The 22054-nt window shown below is 47.5% G+C and overlaps 1 protein-coding gene across 1 annotated transcript in view; it reads right to left on the reverse strand.

Annotated features, from left to right (window-relative positions):
* Positions 1–22054, reverse strand: part of unc80 (unc-80 homolog (C. elegans)) — a 113272-nt gene that overhangs the window by 87251 nt on the left and 3967 nt on the right. Inside the window, exons 4-13 of the mRNA XM_082963301.1 lie at positions 19710–20062; positions 19434–19557; positions 18986–19050; positions 18440–18585; positions 8743–9016; positions 5587–5721; positions 4938–5148; positions 2545–2694; positions 1048–1316; positions 165–521 (exon numbers count right to left, since the gene is read on the reverse strand). Of these exons, the coding sequence (XP_082819427.1) occupies positions 165–521; positions 1048–1316; positions 2545–2694; positions 4938–5148; positions 5587–5721; positions 8743–9016; positions 18440–18585; positions 18986–19050; positions 19434–19557; positions 19710–20062 (2084 nt within the window). The remainder of the gene's footprint in view (positions 1–164; positions 522–1047; positions 1317–2544; positions 2695–4937; positions 5149–5586; positions 5722–8742; positions 9017–18439; positions 18586–18985; positions 19051–19433; positions 19558–19709; positions 20063–22054) is intronic.

The following is a 22054-nucleotide window of genomic DNA, read 5'->3' on the forward strand; positions in this document are numbered from 1 at the left end:
CTCTGATGAAGGTCGACTGGCCGAAAGCTCATCCACGAAATAAATGTGCATCATACTAGAAGTGTGCAGCGACGTTTTCCTGTTTCTCCAATGTACGGGCATGTAAAATGAGATCAGTTACAAGATAAAGAGTTGAAAACTCATAGACGTATTCTCACACCCACCTTGCTGTCTTTCTCCTTGTTGTTCTTCACGTCGTCCTTGCTCCCTCCTCCGCTCCCTCCTCCACTTCCCCCACCTCCTCCTCCTCCATCCCCTCCTCCTCCTCCACCCCCTCCCCCTGGTGCCGCCCCGCTGCACCCTCCAGACACGCCCCCTTGGGCGCCGCTCAGGCTCTGATTGGCCCCCTCCTTCGGGAGGCGTGTCTCATCGTTCTCCTTGTCGTCGGGCTTGGAGAGCTTCTTTCCCATGCCCGGCACCACCCCCAGCTGCAGCAGGCAGTCGATGATGTTGAGCGACACGTCACAGATCCGTGAGCTGATGTCGTGGGTCAGCACGGCGTAGACCGCCCGCAGGATGGCCTGGGAGGGGTAGACGGGGAGACAAAGGGAGACAGGGGTCAGTGTCAGGGGCTGGACACATTCAAATGAAGTGCATCCATCCATCACACCATCCATCACACCATCCATCCAACATTCTCCCAAGCTTCCCTACTATTTCCTCCCCAAGTGTTGTCCAGGCAGGAACCAGGCAGGAACCAGGCAGGAACCAGGAAGGAACCAGGAAGGAACCAGGCAGGAACCAGGCAGGAACCAGGCAGGAACCAGGCAGGAACCAGGCAGGACATTTACTTGACTGTGATATTTGGTTGTCTCACCTAGCTACCTTAAATTTAAGATGAATGCACTAACTGTAAGTCGTTTCTGGATAAGAGCGTTTTCTAAATGACTAAATAGTAACTATAACCCAATGGTTCAGTAATGCCATGGTAGTGTGAGCCATCATACTGGAGTTGTGGTATGTAGTGAACCTGGTTATTCCTCCAGTACAGAAACCCTGTCAGAGTCCTCCGGCCAACAGGTGACACTCTTTTTCACTGCCCCTCACCGTAAGGTCCAGCATGCCATTCTTCAGGATGAAGTTGTTGGTGCCTTCGATGTTGTCTCCCTCCTCCAGGCACGAGTAGTTGATGCATGAGTCGGTGAAGCTCCGGGGCAGGTTGGCGCACGCCAGCGTCTCGTGGGGCATCTCTGGGATGGGTACAGGGTTACACAGCTTTTTCATGTGCTCGGTGAAGAAGTCGGCATAGCCCACGTTGAAGGACGCCACTGTGGTGTTGAACGTCGCCATGGTGATGGTGGAAATCTGTGAACGCACTGGGGAGAGGGGTGGGAGGAGAGGAGGTGAGGGGGTGGAGACAATCACAGATTTAGAGAAAATGTATATTTTGGATGGATGAATAGATGGATGGAGGGAGGGATGGAAGGAAGGATTGATGGAAGGAGTGATGGATAAAGGGATAGATGGAGTGATGGATGAGTGGATGGAAGGAGTAGTCCCGTGTGGCTCAGTTGGTAGAGCATGGTGTTTGCAACGCCAGGGTTGTGGGTTCGATTCCCACGGGGGACCAGTATGGGAAAAAATTATAAAAATGTATGAAATGTACGCATTCACTACTGTAAGTCGCTCTGGATAAGAGCGTCTGCTAAATGACTAAAATGTAAATGGAGTGATAGATAGATGGATGGATGTATGGATATATCATTGAAGGTGTTCAGTTCATAACGGTGGGTGATGACAGAATATGGGTGTATCGACTCTCTTCCCCTTAGTGTGTACGGTGTGGGTGGATGGACTCTCTTACCCTTCCCCTTGGTGTTGTGGGTGTATAGACTCTCTTACCCTCCCCCTTGGTGTTGTGGGTGTATAGACCCTTCCCCTTGGTGTTGAGGGTGTATAGACTCTTAGTGTTGTGGGTGTATAGACTCTTCCCCTCCCCCTTGGTGTTGTGGGTGTATAGACTCTTACCCTCCCCCTTGGTGTGTACAGTGTTGTGGGTGTATAGACTCTTACCCTCCCCCTTGGTGTGTACAGTGTTGTGGGTGTATAGACTCTTACCCTCCCCCTTGGTGTGTACAGTGTTGTGGGTGTATAGACTCTTCCCCTCCCCCTTGGTGTTGTGGGTGTATAGACTCTTACCCTCCCCCTTGGTGTGTACAGTGTTGTGGGTGTATAGACTCTTACCCTCCCCCTTGGTGTGTACAGTTTTGTGGGTGTATAGACTCTTACCCTCCCCCTTGGTGTGTACAGTGTTGTGGGTGTATAGACTCTTACCCTCCCCCTTGGCGTGAACAGTGTTGTGGGTGTATAGACTCTTAGCCTCCCCCTTGGTGTGTACAGTGTTGTGGGTGTATAGACTCTTACCCTCCCCCTTGGCGTGAACAGTGTTGTAGGTGTATAGACTCTTACCCTCCCCCTTGGCGTGAACGGTGTTGTGGGTGTATAGACTCTTAGCCTCCCCCTTGGTGTGTACGGTGTTGTAGGTGTATAGACTCTTAGCCTCCCCCTTGGTGTGTACGGTGTTGTAGGTGTATAGACTCTTACCCTCCCCCTTGGCGTGAACGGTGTTGTCTCCGTGGCTGTTGGAGTGGTCTGGCATTTCTCTGAGCAGGGAGTGATGGGAGTGTGAGTGTTTAGCACTCAGGTTGTCTGTGTCTGCAGCCGTGTCTGAGCTCCCTCGCCGCGTCAACTTACCTAAAACACCACCAAACACACAACTCTGAGTGAAAGACACCGGCACACAGCCTTACAACCAAACACACAACTCTGAGTGAAAGACACCGGAACACAGCATTACAACCAAACTCACAACTCTGAGTGAAAGACACCGGCACACAGCCTTACAACCAAACACACAACTCTGAGTGAAAGACACCGGAACACAGCATTACAACCAAACTCACAACTCTGAGTGAAAGACACCGGAACACAGCATTACAACCAAACACACAACTCTGAGTGAAAGACACCGGAACACAGCATTACAACCAAACTCACAACTCTGAGTGAAAGACACCGGAACACAGCATTACAACCAAACACACGTTCCTCTTCCCTACCTTTTAAGACTGCCTAATAGCCAAATAAGCTCACTGTCACTGCCACAAAACAATGCATACCACATCCTACTGTACCAGTTAACCCACATCTTTTCATAAAAGTAGGCCCAAAAGTATAGGGCTTTTATAGGGCTTTTAAACTAATGGTTACATTCGAATGAGAAAGTCCCTTTATCTGTGCACCTTTTGCAACACATTAAAAGCATTAACCGTTCCTAACAACCAGACAAACATGAAGTTAATGAGGCTGACCCAGTTCAGCGGCGGTCAGGTGACTATCTCCTCTGACTAACTCCTCTGACTCAGCTAATGAGAGCCAGGGGACTAACTCCTCTGACTCAGCTAATGAGAGCCAGGGGACTAACTCATCTGACTCAGCTAATGAGAGCCAGGGGACTAACTCCTCTGACTCAGCTAATGAGAGCCAGGGGACTAATTCCTCTGACTCAGCTAATGAGAGCCAGGTGACGAAGTCCTCTGACTCAGCTAATGAGAGCCAGGTGACTAACTCCTCTGACTCAGCTAATGAGAGCCAGGGGACTAACTCCTCTGACTCAGCTAATGAGAGCCAGGGGACTAACTCCTCTGACTCAGCTAATGAGAGCCAGGGGACTAACTCCTCTGACTCAGCTAATGAGAGCCAGGGGACTAACTCCTCTGACTCAGCTAATGAGAGCCAGGTGACTAACTCCTCTGACTCAGCTAATGAGAGCCAGGGGACTAACTCCTCTGACTCAGCTAATGAGAGCCAGGGGACTAACTCATCTGACTCAGCTAATGAGAGCCAGGGGACTAACTCCTCTGACTCAGCTAATGAGAGCCAGGTGACTAACTCCTCTGACTCAGCTAATGAGAGCCAGGGGACTAACTCATCTGACTCAGCTAATGAGAGCCAGGGGACTAACTCATCTGACTCAGCTAATGAGAGCCAGGGGACTAACTCCTCTGACTCAGCTAATGAGAGCCAGGGGACTAACTCCTCTGACTCAGCTAATGAGAGCCAGGGGACTAACTCCTCTGACTCAGCTAATGAGAGCCAGGGGACTAACTCCTCTGACTCAGCTAATGAGAGCCAGGTGACTAACTCCTCTGACTCAGCTAATGACTAACTCCTCTGACTCAGCTAATGAGAGCCAGGGGACTAACTCATCTGACTCAGCTAATGAGAGTCAGGTGACTAACTCATCTGACTCAGCTAATGAGAGCCAGGGGACTAACTCCTCTGACTCAGCTAATGAGAGCCAGGGGACTAACTCCTCTGACTCAGCTAATGAGAGCCAGGGGACTAACTCCTCTGACTCAGCTAATGAGAGCCAGGTGACTAACTCCTCTGACTCAGCTAATGAGAGCCAGGGGACTAACTCATCTGACTCAGCTAATGAGAGTCAGGTGACTAACTCATCTGACTCAGCTAATGAGAGCCAGGGGACTAGACCAGTACAGTAGGAAGAGATAGAACCAGCAACATACAGTACCATGGCATGTCCTCCTCTACATATCCTTTACCATACAGGCTACAGTCATTTCCCCTGTACTTTTTAAGTTCCTATTGATAGAAAATAGATATATCAATAGATGGATAGACGTGAATAGTACAATCTATTGATAGAGATAGAGATGATCTATCAGCAGAAAGACAGAGAGATCAAACAGTGAGTGGCTAGTGTTGGTCATATACAGACCTGGGTTCAAATACTATTCGAAATCATTTCAAATATTTTATCTGGGCTTGAGCTTGCCTGGTGCCATGGAACCAATAGAAAAGTTGCAAAGCTGCAAACCACACCCATCTGGCACTGCAGGCAAGCGCTCAAACTAACGCTTCTACATGTTTCAAAGAATTTCAAAAAGTGTTTGAACCCAGATCTGGTATGGTACCCATGATGGTAGCCTGCCAGCCCCCGCGCTCCAGCGCCCGCCGGTCGTCGCCAGAGAAGCTGGCGAAGGAGAAGGTGGATCGGGTGGGTGACACGTCCAGGTGGTCCTCGTGAAGCAGGAAGGGCACACCCATGCGGCGCTGGCGCTTCTTGCCCGTGTGGTGGAACGGGATGGAGCCCTTACGCTCACGGTCCTCCCGCCGGTTCTTGAACTGTACCACGGTCGGTAGGAGGAGACACAAAACAAACACATTCATTCTAAATGTTCTAACTACAGCAGGGTTTTGTTTCCACCTAGGAAGAGTCAGCTGCGCATAATGGTAAATTGATTGAGAGGTCGAAACATACTAAAGGGTCAAATTAATAAAAGGGAGATAAAAGGGAGAGAAAATGTAGGCCAAATGTTTGAAATGATTTACATGGACAAAGACAATGATAGATGTGAGGAAAGAGGGCCCATACCCAGAGAGAGAGAGAGAGAGAGAGAGAGGAGAGAGAGAGAGAGAGAGACAGAGAGAGAGGGATAGTGAGAGTGAGAGAGAAAGACTGAGACAGAGAAAGAGAGAGAGAGAGAAACAGGGAGGCTAATAGAAAGATAATATAATAAAGCCAGATTTTAGAACTTGTACATGTATCTCCATGCATCTCACCTTTTTGAAGAGGTTCATCCCCAGGTCAGAGGAAAGGTCGGGTACAGCCTGTCTGCGCAGGTTGGTCAGGGACACCTTAGAGAAGGTCTCTGAACTGAGGGACTTATCCTCCTCGTTGCATTTCAGACTCATGTCCTTATATGGGCAGAGAGCACAGGGGTTAAGGGTGAATGGCAGGTGTCAATCAGAGATATAGTGTAGCAATAGGACGCTTTACTGTACAGAGACAGTCAACTTTGTTCATATACAGTATTTACGATGGCATAACTATGGGAAAACCTGAACCACTTGATAATACTGTAATAAGAGCTACTATATAAGGCGAATAGCCCCCCTGATATGCAACTTTTCAGGGAAGTTAGGAACCAATATACACAGGCAGTTAGGAAAGCTAAGGCTAGCTTTTTCAAACAGAAATTTGCATCCTGTAGTACAAACTCAAAAAAGTTCTGGGACACTGTAAAGTCCATAGAGAATAAGAGCACCTCCTCCCAGCTGCCCACTGCACTGAGGCTAGGAAACACTGTCACTACCGATAAATCCACAATAATTGAGAATTTCAATAAGCATTTTTCTACGGCTGGCCATGCTTTCCACCTGGCTACCGCTTTTCTACGGCTGGCCATGCTTTCCACGTGGCTACCACTTTTCTACGGCTGGCCATGCTTTCCACCTGGCTACCCCTACCCCGGTCAACAGCCCTGCACTCCCCACAGCAACTCGCCCAAACCTCCCCCACTTCTCCTTCACTCAAATCCAGATAGCTGATGTTCTGAAAGAGCTGCAAAATCTGGACCCCTACAAATCAGCCGGGCTAGACAATCTGGACCCTCTCTTTCTAAAATTATCTGCCGAAATTGTTGCAACCCCTATCACTAGCCTGTTCAACCTCTCTTTCGTATCGTCTGAGATTCCCATAGATTGGAAAGCTGCCGCGGTCATCCCCCTCTTCAAAGGGGGAGACACTCGAGACCCAAACTGCTACAGACCTATATCTATTCTACCCTGCCTTTCTAAGGTCTTTGAAAGCCAAGTTAACAAACAGATTACCGACCATTTCGAATCTCACAGTACCTTCTCCGCTATGCAATCTGGTTTCCGAGCTGGTCATGGGTGCACCTCAGCCACGCTCAAGGTCCTAAACCATATCATAACCGCCATCGATAAGAGACATTACTGTGCAGCTGTATTCATCGACGTGGCTAAGACTTTCGACCTTGTCAATCACAACATTCTTATTGGCAGACTCAACAGCCTTGGTTTCTCAAATGATTGCCTCGCTTGGTTCACCAACTTCTTCTCCAATCGAGTTCAGTATGTCAAATCGGAGGGCCTGTTGTCCAGACCTCTGGCAGTCTCTATGGGGGTGCCACAGGGTTCAATTCTCGGGCCGACTCTCTTCTCTGTATACATCCATGATGTCGCTCTCGCTGTTGGATATTCTTTAATCCACCTCTACACAGACGACACCATTCTGTATACCTCTGGCCCTTCGTTGGACACTGTGTTAACTAACCTCCAGATGAGCTTCAATGCCATACAACTCTCCTTCCGTGGCCTCCAACTGCTCTTAAATGCAAGTAAAACTAAATGCATGCTATTCAACCGATCGCTGCCCGCACCTGCCCGCCCGTCCAGCATCACTACTCTGGACGGTTCTGACTTAGAATATGTGGGTGTCTGGTTAGACTGTAAACTCTCCTTCCAGACTCACATTAAACATCTCCAATCCAAAATTAAATCTAGAATCGGTTTCCTATTTCGCAACAAAGCATCCTTCACTCATGCTGCCAAACATACCCTCATAAAACTGACTATCCTACTGATCCTCGACTTCGGCGATGTCATTTACAAAATAGCCTCCAACACTCTACTCAACAAATTGGATGCAGTCTATCACAGTGCCATCCGTTTTGTCACCAAAGCCCCATATACTACCCACCACTGCGACCTGTATGCTCTCATTGGCTGGCCCACGCTTCATACTCGTCGCCAAACCCACTGGCTCCAAGTCATCTACAAGTCTCTGCTAGGTAAAGCCCCGCCTTATCTCAGCTCACTGGTCACCATCGCAGCACCAACCCGTAGCACGCGCTCCAGCAGGTATATCTCACTGGTCACCCCCAAAGCCAATTCTTCCTTTGGCCGCCTCTCCTTCCAGTTCTCTGCTGCCAATGACTGGAACGAACTGCAAAAATCTCTGAAGCTGGAGACTCTTACCTCCCTCACTAGCATTAAGCACTAGCTGTCAGAGCAGCTCACAGATCACTGCACCTGTACATAGCTCATCTGTAAATAGCCCATCCAATCTACCTCATCCCCATACTGAATTTATTGATTTATCTTGCTCCTTTGCACACCAGTATCTCAACTTGCACATTCATCCTCTGCACATCCTACCATTCCAGTGTTTAATTGCTATATTGTAATTACTTTGCCACTATGGCCTATTAATTGCCTTACCTCTGTTATCCTACCTCATTTACACATGCTGTATGTAGATTTTCCTACTGTATTATTGACTGTATGTTTGTTTACTCCATGTGTAACTCTGTGTTGTTGTATGTGTCGAACTGCTTTGCTTTATCTTGGCCAAGTCGCAGTTGCAAATGAGAACTGGTTCTCAACTAGCCTACCTGGTTAAATAAAGGTGAAATAAATAAATCAAATAAAATTATACTATATAGGAATTATAAACTGGGTGGTTCAAGTCCTGAATGCTGATTGGCTGAAAGCCGTGGTATATCAGACCGTATACCAGGGATATGACAAAACATTTGTTTTTACTGGTCTAATTACGTTGGTAATTAGTTTAGAAAAGAAGTAAGGCACCTCTGGGGTTTGTGGTATATGGCCAATATACCACGGCTAAGGGCTGTATCTAGGCACTCCACGTTGCGTCATGCATAAGAACAGCCGGTAGCCGTGGTATATTGGCCATATACCACACCCCCTCGGGCCGTATTGCTTAATTATACTATCCTATATAGGGCATACTATATAGGGCATTGAACTGTTGTATTACTACAAATACTACTACTTATACTAGTACTAGTATTACCTGTGTCTTATGGCTTTACAGTACTGTAGTTATAACACCATATAATACTGTAGTATTAACTAATGATTGACATAAACACAATGGTTATAACCCACCTGAGTCTTGTGGGTGTTGACGAGAGAGGGGGCGGTGGCCACCATGGAGCTGCTACGAGGGCGGGGCAGGGGCGGGACCAGTGGCTCCGGCGGGCGTTCCGGGCGCTCCTCCAGGATCTGACGCAGGCGCTGCAGGTAGAACATGAGGGCCCAGTGCACCCCCTCCTCCGTCCAGTGGGGCTGCAGCAGGCAGCGCAGGACTGCCACGTCAAAGTAGGTGGCGTAGCGGGCACGCTGGGCCAGGGAGACGGAGATCCCCGCCGGGGCAGAGGTCCTGGGGGAGACAAGGTACAGGGAGAGAGGGAGGGGGAGACAAGGTACAGGGAGAGAGGGGGGGGGAGACAAGGTACAGGGAGAGAGGGAGGGGGATAGAGGGAGGGGAGAGAGAGAGGGTGGGAGAAAGTTAGTGACATTAATCTGTAAAGCCCTTTCGATATCAGCAGTTATCACAATGTGCCTTACAATAACCCGGCCTAGACCTGGCCTGGACCCGGCCTTTTGCGAATAATTGTTAAAGGCAGGACTTGTTACTGTAGTTTATGATTTGTAAGCAGCCTAACTGAGCTCAAATGATCAAATCAGCACCTCGAAAATAAACTAGATTGATGTCTGATATTATGTTCTAGCTCTGCAAAGAACAATCTGTAAATCTCTTGACTGAAATCACTTGCATCTGCCTCAAATGCAATTACCAGTCCCCATCATTTCCTGCACCGTTCATCACTTACAGTGCATTCGGAATTTATTCAGACCCCTTGACTTTTCCACATTTTGTTACGTTACAGCCATATTCTAAAATTGATGTAATAGTTTTTTTACCACATCAATCTAAACACAATACCCCTTAATGACAAAGCAAAAACAGGGTTTTAGAAATGTTTGCAAATGTATACAAAATAAAACGTGGAAATATAACATTTACATAATGAACAATTCAGACCCTTTACTCAGTACTTTGTTGAAGCAGCCTCGAGTATGATGCTACAAGCTCAGCACACCTGTATTGGGGTAACTGTAACGTAAATATGGACAGTTATTCCAACATGTTCAATGTGCACATCAGAATTCGGTAAGGACCACACATCGTTGCATCCTCGACTTGCATGTTCTGTTACTATGAATGACCATATTGTAAATGTGATTTCTGTCATTCTGAGCAGCGTGGGTGAACACCATAATCATGTTACCATATGGGTCCGGTCAATTTCTCAAATGTCCGGTAAATTAAAATGTTAACGTAAACCCTGACACACACACACACACACACACACACACACACACACACACACACACACACACACACACACACACACACACACACACACACACACACACACACACACACACACACACACACACACACACACACACACACACACACACGCCTGTTAAGATAGAGACGTAGGGTGAAATCTATTGTATAGAACAGAACAGGCTCTCGGCCGCTCTCCTCTGTCCCTTCCTCCCCCAGGGTTCCTCCAGGGCCAAGCAGCTTGGTACTCAGGCCTACCTGGATTGATCAGCGTTCACCTCAGAGAACAGTATCTACAGTATTTGGGGAGTTTCTCCCATTGTTTCTCTACAGATCCTCTCAAGCTCTGTCAGGTTGGAAGGGGAGCATCGCTGCACAGCTATTTTCAGGTCTCTCCAAAGATGTTCGATCGGGTTCAAGTCTGGGCTCTAGCTGGGCCACTCAAGAACATTCAGAGACTTGTCCCGAAGCCACTCCTGCGTTGTCTTGGCTGTGTGCTTAGGGTCGTTGTCCAGTTGGAAGGTGAACCTTCGCCCCAGTCTGAGGTCCTGAGCGCTCTAGAGACAGGTTTTCATCAAGGATCTCTCTGTACTTTGCTCTGTTCATCTTTCCCTTGATCCTGACTAGTCTCCCAGTCCCTGCCGCTGAAAAACATCCCCAGAAGTGACGCTTGGCATTCAGGCCAAAAAGTTCATCAGACCTGAGAATCTTGTTCCTCATGGTCTGAGAGTCCTTTAGGTGGGCTGTCGTGCATTTTACTGAGCAGTGGCTTCTGTCTGACCACTCTACCATTAAGGCCTGATTGGTGGATTGCTGCAGAGATGGTTGTCCTTCTGGAAGATTCTCCCATCACCACAGAGGAACTCTGGAGCTCTGTCAGAGTGACCATCGGGTTCTTGGTCACCTCCCTGACCAAGGCCCTTCTCCCCTGATTGCTCAGTTTGGCTGGGCGGCCGGCTCTAGGAAGTCTTGGTGGTTCCAAACTTCTTCCATTTAAGAATGATGGAGGACACGGTGTTCTTGGGGATCTTCAATGCTGCAGACATTTTTTGGTACTCTTCCCCAGATCTGTGCCTCGATACAATCCTGTCTCGGAGCTCTACGGACAATTCCTTCGAACTCATGGTTTTGTTTTTGCTCTGACATGCACTGTCAACTGTGGGACCTTATATAGCAGGTGTCTGCCTTTCCAAATCATGTCCAATCAATTGAATTTACCACAGGGGGACTCCATCAAGTTGTAGAAACATCTCATGGATGATCAATGAAAACAGGATTCACCTGTGGGATGTGTTAAACAACAAGGCCTTGTAGAATGTGTTAAACAACAAGGCCCTGTAGCATGTGTTAAACAACAAGGCCCTGTAGCATGTGTTAAACAACAAGGCCCTGTAGAATGTGTTAAACAACAAGGCCCTGTAGCATGTGTTAAACAACAAGGCCCTGTAGCATGTGTTAAACAACAAGGCCCTGTAGAATGTGTTAAACAACAAGGCCCTGTAGCATGTGTTAAACAACAAGGCCTTGTAGAATGTGTTAAACAACAAGGCCCTGTAGAATGTGTTAAAGAACAAGGCCCTGTAGCATGTGTTAAAAAACAAGGCCCTGTAGCATGTGTTAAACAACAAGGCCCTGTAGCATATGTTAAACAACAAGGCCCTGTAGCATATGCTAAACAACAAGGCCCTGTAGCATGTTAAACAACAAGGCCCTGTCGCATGTGTTAAACAACAAGGCCCTGTATTATGTGTTAAACAACAAGGCCCTGTATTATGTGTTAAACAACAAGGCCCTGCAGCATGTGTTTCTGTGGAGATTTAGAGACTGGATGTTCAGCCTACGTGAGCCCACTATCAATAAGACTTTAGCTCAGCAGCAGAGATGAAGGTCACTGGCTGGTGGCTCATATTTATTATGTCACACTGTAGAAAAACATTTTACAATGAGACACGAAACTAGCTTTTCTTATTGGACATGCTCAGGGAGCCTCTCCTTGTTTCAATCTATTTTGGCTACGTTTGATGCCTTATGAATACAGCCCTGATGCATGGCAAAGGAGCCGATACACAGGGCTACACCGCACCACAACGATAGAATGAGATTTATACTGTAGTGAAAGCAGAGAGAGGGAGGAGGGAGGGAGGGAGGGTAAAGCATTTCATCTTAGCTGTACTATTAAACTGAGTCGGGTTGAGACGGTCAATACTAGGAGAATCAATGTCAGAGTACAGGATGCGGGAGCAGTATCGTGTTACACTGTCTAACCGACACACGCACACTGAAAGCTTTCAGTTGGTGTTGTGGAGAGGTTGCTGTGGCGACTGAGTGACGTACATACACCCACCCCCAGGAGAGACACTGCCCAACCTGGACTCCCTCCATTGCGGAGATGAAGCAGCAGTGGTTGCCATGGAAACTGCATCAGCATCGCATCACAGTGGAAAGGAGTGATTGGAGTGCATGGCAACACCGGAGCTGTACGTCAGTGGTATTAATCAGGGGAGAGAGCTTATTTTGATTCACAGCTGGAAGTCCTATAAACGTGAATCTCATGAAGAGAGATGGATCGTTTCACTCTGCTGTCACAATGCATGAAGGTGAGGATGGCTGGGACACATCTCTCTCATTCTCCATACCCAATATCCACATTAAATCTACCAGGGGCGGACTGGCCATATTGCATTTCGGGCAAATGCAAGATGGGCTGGTCGATTTTTATCCCAGGGGGCCTCAAGGGAAAAAAATGGGCCAATATGTGGGCCTAGAAATGTTAGAAATGACAGGGTCGATTTCTGGTCCCAGTCCTCCCCTGATGGAACCTATGATTGAATGTGTTGTATTACTGAATGCAAACACCATAGAGATCCTATTAAATTACTAGATGGGTGATGTCATAAAGCCTAAAAGTTTCAGAATGGGGTGAAAATGGCAGCCATATTGGTCAGGGAGAAATCCAACCCAGTCTAATGTGAATGAATGGCAGTATAGATATAATCCTGATTTTACTGATGGAGGAGAATAAAAGTGAAATAGGCATGTGATATATCACACATTGTGTAATAGAATTATTGTCAACCTAAAATATTGTTATATAATTATAAATACAGTTTATACAGGTTTTATACAAAGTTTATGTATATATATAGCCTCTAAAATATATGTAAACAGACCATAAATGTCTAAATGTTTCCTTTCATGGATACTGTGAGTGCTATTATATGATACAATATCAGAACTTGTTGTATTTACAACTTGTCTAAATCCTATCATCAAGTGATTTCAGCCACTGTATGGCTGTGGATTGACGGCATTGTCTGAATGGAATGTTGGCATGTTGGCATTTAATTTGAAACATGAATGGAATCATTCCTCTAAAACTGTCTGGCTATCTAGCTAACAAACATACAGTGTAGATCAATTCTTCAAATTCATTATTTTACACAATATCTTATCACAGCACTGGCAAACCATGTTTGACCAACTCCCTGACCAAAATGTCTGCCATTTATGCCATCATAAGAAGGTTCAAGACCATTCTAGTATTCTAATTTGAGTGATAATGTCAGAGAAGCCGGTGTTTGGAGGATATATTGGCATGGGTGTTATTAGGCCCGAGACGTGACCCAGTCGTTAAGTATTTTTGTTTTGTATCTATGGACGCGACCCAGTTCGTTCGATCTAAATGTTCTATTGCCATACTGGCTGGCAACGTTCTTATCCCTTGCTTGCTAGCTAAACAACTATGGCTAACTTACAGTCAGGTCAAACATTGCAGTCAGAATAACAGAAAAGTAGCTGCATTTGCACTAAGCTGTTTTCTACTTAAATTTATTTGGATACCTTCATAAGAATGAGCTAATGATGCGCGATTTCTTCCGGCATAGAACATGTGCTCTCTTGTCAGGACACTGTTGTTCAGGGAAGCTAGCCAACAACACAGCTAACACAATCACCTCAGAGAAGCTAGCCAACAACACAGCTAACACAATCACTTCAGAGGAGCTAGCCAACAACACAGCTAACACAATCACTTCAGAGAAGCTAGCCAACAACACAGCTAACACAATCACTTCAGAGGAGCTAGCCAACAACACAGCTAACACAATCACTTCAGAGGAGCTAGCCAACAACACAGCTAACACAATCATTTCAAACTGAAGCTGGAAAAACTGCAAAGTAGCTGCATTTAGTTTCATTTGACATTTTTTCTATTTACATTTATTTGATATATATTCATAAAAATTATGCCAGCTGATTCATCATTTCGACTAGTTGAGAAACGCTGCCTGCCTGTCTGTCTCGTCCCTTCTCCTGACCCCTACACGTTCATTACTATGAGACAGCTGGAGATGTCAGAGAGACAGACCGCTGGTTGTATACAAATCTCCGCTATTGAAAACCAATTGCTAGTCTATGCTTTTTACAGTGAAGATCATGTTTATACATTGTCTGGCTGGGCTGATGAGACAGTGGACTGCTCAGTCAGATGGAACAGAGTAAATAGGCATTTTAACGTCATAGATTTAGCTGGTGGTAACTTGCGGAATAGACACCAGCTGGAATGCGCTTTTAACCAATCAGCATCCAGGATTAGACCAACCTGTTGTATAAACTCTTATATTCAACACTCACAGTTTTACCCTAAAACGAATTAATCATTAACTGGATGCATGCCAAATCATTTAAATCCAAATCGTTCTTCTTCCCCCTAAGCGGGCACAGATTGGGCACTGGGTCTGAGGGTCAGGTTGGGCAGTGGGTCAGCTTGGGCAGTGGGTCTGAGGGTCAGCTTGGGCAGTGGGTCTGAGGGTCAGCTTGGGCAGTGGGTCAGAGGGTCAGCTTGGGAAGTGGGTCTGAGGGTCAGGTTGGGCAGTGGGTCTGAGGGTCAGGTTGGGCAGTGGGTCAGAGGGTCAGGTTGGGCAGTGGGTCTGAGGATCAGGTTGGGCAGTGGGTCTGAGGGTCAGGTTGGGCAGTGGGTCTGAGGGTCTGAGGGTCAGGTTGGGCAGTGGGTCTGAGGGTCAGGTTGGGCAGTGGGTCTGAGGGTCAAGTTGGGTAGTGGGTCTGAGGGTCAAGTTGGGCAGTGGGTCTGAGGGTCAGCTTGGGCAGTGGGTCTGAGGGTCAGGTTGGGCAGTGGGTCTGAGGGTCAGCTTGGGCAGTGGGTCTGAGGGTCAGCTTGGGCAGTGGGTCTGAGGGTCAGGTTGGGCAGTGGGTCTGAGGGTCAGGTTGGGCAGTGGGTCTGAGGGTCAGCTTGGGCAGTGGGTCAGAGGGTCAGGTTGGGCAGTGGGTCTGAGGGTCAGGTTGGGCAGTGGGTCTGAGGGTCAGCTTGGGCAGTGGGTCTGAGGGTCAGGTTGGGCAGTGGGTCTGAGGGTCAGGTTGGGTAGTGGGTCTGAGGGTCAGGTTGGGTAGTGGGTCTGAGGGTCAAGTTGGGCAGTGGGTCTGAGGGTCAGCTTGGGCAGTGGGTCTGAGGGTCAGCTTGGGCAGTGGGTCTGAGGGTCAGGTTGGGCAGTGGGTCTGAGGGTCAGGTTGGGCAGTGGGTCTGAGGGTCAGGTTGGGCAGTGGGTCTGAGGGTCAGCTTGGGCAGTGGGTCTGAGGGTCAGGTTGGGCAGTGGGTCAGAGGGTCAGGTTGGGCAGTGGGTCTGAGGGTCAGGTTGGGCAGTGGGTCTGAGGGTCAGGTTGGGCAGTGGGTCTGAGGGTCAGGTTGGGCAGTGGGTCTGAGGGTCAGCTTGGGCAGTGGGTCTGAGGGTCAGGTTGGGTAGTGGGTCTGAGGGTCAGGTTGGGCAGTGGGTCTGAGGGTCAGCTTGGGCAGTGGGTCAGAGGGTCAGGTTGGGCAGTGGGTCTGAGGGTCAGGTTGGGCAGTGAGTCTAAGGGTCAGCTTGGGCAGTGGGTCTGAGGGTCAGGTTGGGCAGTGGGCAGATCGATGTCTATCCATTATGTGCCTGCCTGATGCTCTGGGCCAAGGTACAGAGAGTTGGAGACTGGAAGTGCCAGCATTAGACATGCACACATACATACACACTGGCAGTGCCAGCATCAGACATGCACACACACACACACTGGCAGTGCCAGCATCAGACATGCACACATACACACACACACTGGCAGTGCCAGCATCAGACATGCACCATGTTAGTTTAGCATCATTACCCTGGGTAAAGTGTCTCATTGGTAAGAGCAGGCAGACAAGGAGAGACAGATCTGTTTCAGCCTCTGTCTATATCTGGTGTCTGCCTGGGAGGCTGAGAGGAACAAGTTGTAACTCATTATACTGATCATAATACACAAGGGATGGAGTGGAACCTCTGAATGAGCACTTGGTGTGTGTGTGTGTGTGTGTGTGTGTGTGTGTGTGTGTGTGTGTGTGTGTGTGTGTGTGTGTGTGTGTGTGTGTGTGTGTGTGTGTGTGTGTGTGTGTGTGTGTGTGTGTGTGTGTGTGTGTGTGTGTGTGCATGCGTGTGCTGTGAGCTACTGAGCCATACTAAGCTATGAGGAACAGGTGATGCTGCAGGCCACATTATATAACATTAAACTAGATGAATGCAGCCAGTTTGTTCTTTCTAGACTGCTATAAGGTCAACATGTACTAGTCCTGTATAATATGTAACGTTACAGTCAGTCAGGCAACTATGCTGCACAGCAATGCCTTCACCTTCATACAATATCATATGCATGCGATATGACAGTTCCATTAAAGTGGCAATCTGTGATTCAAACAACAAATACAGTGGCAAGAAAAAGTATGTGAACCCTTTGGAATTATCTGGATTTCTGCATAAATTGGTCATAAAATCAGATCTGATCTTCATCTAAGTCACAACAACAGACAAACACAGTCGTGCTTAAACTAATAACACACAAATTATTGTATTTTTCTTGTCTATATTGAATCCATAATTTAAACATTCACAGTGTAGGTTGGGAAAAGTATGTGAACCCCTAGGCTAATGACTTCTCCAAAAGCTAGTTGGAGTCAGGAGTCAGCTAACCTGGAGTCCAATCACTGATACGAGATTGGAGACGTTGGTTAGTGGTGCCCTGCCCCATAAAAAATACTCACAAAATTAGAGTTTGCTATTCACAAGAAGCATTGCCTGATGTGAACCATGCCTTGAACAAAAGAGATCTCAGAAGACCCACGATTAAGAATTGTTGACCTGCATAAAGCTGGAAAGGGTTACACATGTATCTCTAAAAGCCTTGATGTTCATCAGTCCACGGTAAGACAAATTGTCTATAAATGGAGAAAGTTCAGCACTGTTCCTACTCTCCCTAGGAGTGTCCGTCCTGCAAAGATGACTGCAAGAGCACAGCGCAGAATGCTCAATGAGGTTAAGAAGAAACCTAGAGTGTCAGCTAAAGACAAAGAAATCTCTGGAAGATGCTAACATCTCTGTTGACGAGTCTACGATACGTAAAACACTCAAACAAGAATTGATGTTCATGGGAGGACACCATGGAAGAAGCCACTGCTGTCCAAAAAAAAACATTGCTGGCACGTCTGAAGTTCGCAAAAGTAGCACCTGGATGTTCCACAGCGCTACTGGCTAAATATTCTGTGGACAGATGAAACTGACAGTTGAGTTGTTTGGAAGGAACACACAACACTATGTGTGGAGAAAAAAAGGCAAAGCACACCAACAACAAAACCTCATCCCAACTGTAAAGTATGGTGGAGGAGAGCATCGTGGTTTGGGGCTGCTTTGCTGCCTCAGGGCCTGGACAGCTTGCTATCATCGATGGACAAATTAATTCCCAAGTCTATCAAGACATTTTTCAGGAGAATGTAAGGCTATCTGTCCGCCAATTGAAGCTCAACAGAAGTTGGGTGATGCAACAGGACAACGACCCAAAAGACAGAAGTAAATCAACAATAGAATGGCTTCAACAGAAGAAAATACTGCCTTCTGGAGTGTCCCAGTCAGAGTCCTGACCTCAACCCGATTGAGATGCTGTGGCATGACCTCAAGAGAACGGTTCACACCAGACATCCCAAGAATTTTGCTGAACTGAAACAGTTTTGTAAAGAGGAATGGTCCAAAATTCCTCCTAATCGCTGTGCAGGTCTGATCTGCAACTATAGAACACTTTTGGTTGAGGTTATTTCTGTCAACCAGTTATTAAAACTAAGGGTTCACATACTTTTCCCACCCTGCACTGTGAATGTTTATGCGGTGTGTTCAATAAAGACATGAAAATGTATAATTGTTTGTGTGTTATTAGTTTAAGCAGACTGTGTTTGTCTATTGTTGTGACTTAGATGAAGATCAGATCTAATTTTATGACCAATTTATGTAGAAGTCCAAGTAATTCCAAAGGGTTCACATACTTTTCTTGCCACTGTATCTGTACCAATCCCTTTAATGTTTCCTTACTGTTCACATTTTCCATGTATCATATGTTGTGTGTGTGTGTTTGTTTGTATGAACTGCACAGTTCATAACAGCTTACTTCTTCTTGGCGATCCCTTTGTCGAGTGGAGCCTGTCGCGTTGACGGCCCACCTCTCTCCACTGAGTTGCCGCGGCGACAGCTCTGCTCTCCAGCCCCAGGGGAGGATGAATCTGATTGGGCCGTTTCACAGACCACCTGGAAACCCTGCAGACAGAGCAAATAAGAGCCTGTCAGTCAAGAGGCTTCTAGTCTCTTCTAACACACAGATTATACCAGCAAGGGGATTTTTTTTAAACCTTTATTTAACTAGGCAAGTCAGTTAATTAAGAACAAATTATTATTTACAATGACAGCCTACCCCGGCCAAACCCGGACAATGCTGAGCCAATTGTGCGACCGTCCTATGGGACTCCCAATCATGGCTGGATGTGATACAGCCTGGATTCGAACCAGAGACTGTAGTGACACCTCTTGCACTGAGATGCAATGCCGTAGACCTCTGCGCCACTCGGGGCCAGTGATAATAATATTAGCAGAGACCCTGGGGGGAGGGGGCTGGAGGAGGGGTACAGCTGTCTCACTGCTGCCTGAGACGAACACTCACCATGGGACCTTGGTTTCTGGACCCACAGGGGCTACACTGGTTGTTTACCGGGGAGTTCCTCTTGGCTGTTGACAAAACAGGTGGTAGCTTACAGAATAGAATCTAACAGAATAGAATCTAATAGAATAGAATCTAATAGAATAGAATCTAATGGAATAGAATAGAATGCACTCTTAGTAAAAAGGGTTCCAAAAGGGTTCTTTGGATGTCCCCATAAGAGGTCCTTTTGAAGAACCCTTTTCGGTTCCAGGAACCCTCTATGGAAAGGGCAGAAGATCCCCTTTAGGGCCTTGTCTCTAGAGTGTAGAATAGACTAAAATATCACTTTTGTTACTATGGTATTTGGTTTGGATATTACTAATGTCTCATGTACAACAGCAGAGTAGAACTCAGATGATTCCATGAGTCAGTACTACATGCTTTCTTTGGTGTCCTCTGGGTGTCTCACCTGTCACAATGTTCCTCACAGGCTTGATGAGGGCAGAGAAGGCGGGGACGTCAGGTTGCCGGTGCTCCCACATTGGCTGCCATATGATGAGACCACTGGCCAATCGGAAAGTCAGGTCAGACTCCTAGACGACACGGCAAAAAAGTTTACATACACACACACAGACACGCACAGTAGGGAACCAAAGCATTCCCCAGAGCCATGAAACACAACCACAGCATCTACACACACAGATCAATAGGGGGTAGTCCAGCAGGAAAGATGAATCAGAGGTACCTTGATGCGGTGAATGAGGGGAGCAAAGAGGAAGACAAACAGCTCCACGGTGGCCATGCTCTTGTGGAAGAGCTTGGTGCGGGCGTGCTCATCCTCCTCCAGGGACCCGCTGCAGCGTGGCGCTCCTGACCCAGAACCGGTGCCTGATCCTAGGCCACCTTGGCCACCTCTGGCTGGCGGGGAACCCTGGTTCCCAATCCCCATTGGCTGGAGGAAGGCTGAGCTGCTGCTGCCCCCCGACCATCCGTGGCCCAGGCTGGGCTCCTGGTTGCACTCCTGGGCCGCTTCCAGTAGCATCCAGTGGAGGGTATGGAGCAGCTTGGTCTCCGCCACGCCCAGCTTGTCCTGGTGACCTGGGGTTAGGGGTGAGGGGTCAGAGCAGGGGTGTCAAACATATGGCCTGTTCAATACGGCCCACTGGTGGTTTGATCACAGAGTTTCTAAACCCAGAGGCCCAACATTGCAATACTTCCGGGAACGCTTCGCGGAGCACAGAATCCGCTTAATTACTTAATAAAACCAAATCGAAACTGTGTAGAAATTATAATGGTCCTACATTTACAGTCTCTTCACTCTGTCCAGCTTGATAACAGTCATTTACAATCTCTTCACTCTGTCCAGCTTGATAAGTCATTTACAGTCTCTTCACTCTATCCAGCTTGATAACAATCATTTATAGTCTCTTCAATCTGTCCAGCTTGATAACAGTCATTTACTGTGCATTTGGGAAGTATTCAGACCCTTTGACTTTTTCCACATTTTGTTATGTGACAGCCTTATTCTAAAATGGATTTGTTTTTCCCCCCTCATCAATCTACACACAATACCCCAGAATCACAAAGCAAAAACTGGTTTTTAGAAATTTTTGCAAATGTATTACAAATAAAAAACAGATATACACTGCTCAAAAAAATAAAGGGAACACTAAAATAACACATCCTAGATCTGAATGAATGAAATAATCTTATTAAATAATTTTTTCTTTACATAGTTGAATGTGCTGACAACAAAATCACACAAAAATAATCAATGGAAATCCAATTTATCAACCGATGGAGGTCTGGATTTGGAGTCACACTCAAAATTAAAGTGGAAAACCACACTACAGGCTGATCCAACTTTGATGTAATGTCCTTAAAACAAGTCAAAATGAGGCTCAGTAGTGTGTGTGGCCTCCACGTGCCTGTATGACCTCGCTACAACACCTGGGCATGCTCCTGATGAGGTGGCGGATGGTCTCCTGAGGGATCTCCTCCCAAACCTGGACTAAAGCATCCACCAACTCCTGGACAGTATGTGGTGCAACGTGGCGTTGGTGGATGGAGCGAGACATGATGTCCCAGATGTGCTCAATTGGATTCAGTGGAAGGCATCAATGCCTTCCACTTGCAGGAACTGCTGACACACTCCAGCCACATGAGGTCTAGCACTGTCTTACATTAGGAGGAACCCAGGGCCAACTGTACCAGCATATGGTCTCACAAGGGGTCTGAGGATCTCATCTCGGTACCTAATGGCAGTCAGGCTACCTCTGGCGAGCACATGGAGGGCTGTGCGGCCCCCCAAAGAAATGCCACACCATGACTGACCCACCGCCAAACCGGTCATGCTGGAGGATGTTGCAGGCAGCAGAACGTTCTCCACGGCGTCTCCAGACTCTGTCACGTCTGTCACGTGCTCAGTGTGAACCTGCTTTCATCTGTGAAGAGCACAGGGCGCCAGTGGCGAATTTGCCAATCTTGGTGTTCTCTGGCAAATGCCAAACGTCCTGCACGGTGTTGGGCTGTAAGCACAACCCCCACCTGTGGACGTCGGGCCCTCATACCACCCTCATGGAGTCTGTTTCTGACCGTTTGAGCAGACACATGCACATTTGTGGCCTGCTGGAGGTCATTTTGCAGGGCTCTGGCAGTGCTCCTCCTGCTCCTCCTTGCACAAAGGCGGAGTTAGCGGTCCTGCTGCTGGGTTGTTGCCCTCCTACGGCCTCCTCCACGTCTCCTGATGTACTGGCCTGTCTCCTGGTAGCGCCTCCATGCTCTGGACACTACGCTGACAGACACAGCAAACCTTCTTGCCACAGCTCGCATTGATGTGCCATCCTGGATGAGCAGCACTACCTGAGCCACTTGTGTGGGTTGTAGACTCCGTCTCATGCTACCACTAGAGTGAAAGCACCGCCAGCATTCAAAAGTGACCAAAACATCAGCCAGGAAGCATAGGAACTGAGAAGTGGTCTGTGGTGACCACCTGCAGAACCACTCCTTTATTGGGGGTGTCTTGCTAATTGCCTATAATTTCCACCTGTTGTCTATTCCATTTGTACAACAGCATGTGACATTTATTGT

The sequence above is a fragment of the Salmo salar genome, chromosome 17 (assembly GCF_965601325.2).
Source record: "Salmo salar chromosome 17, fSalSal1, whole genome shotgun sequence".
NCBI lineage: Eukaryota > Metazoa > Chordata > Actinopteri > Salmoniformes > Salmonidae > Salmo > Salmo salar.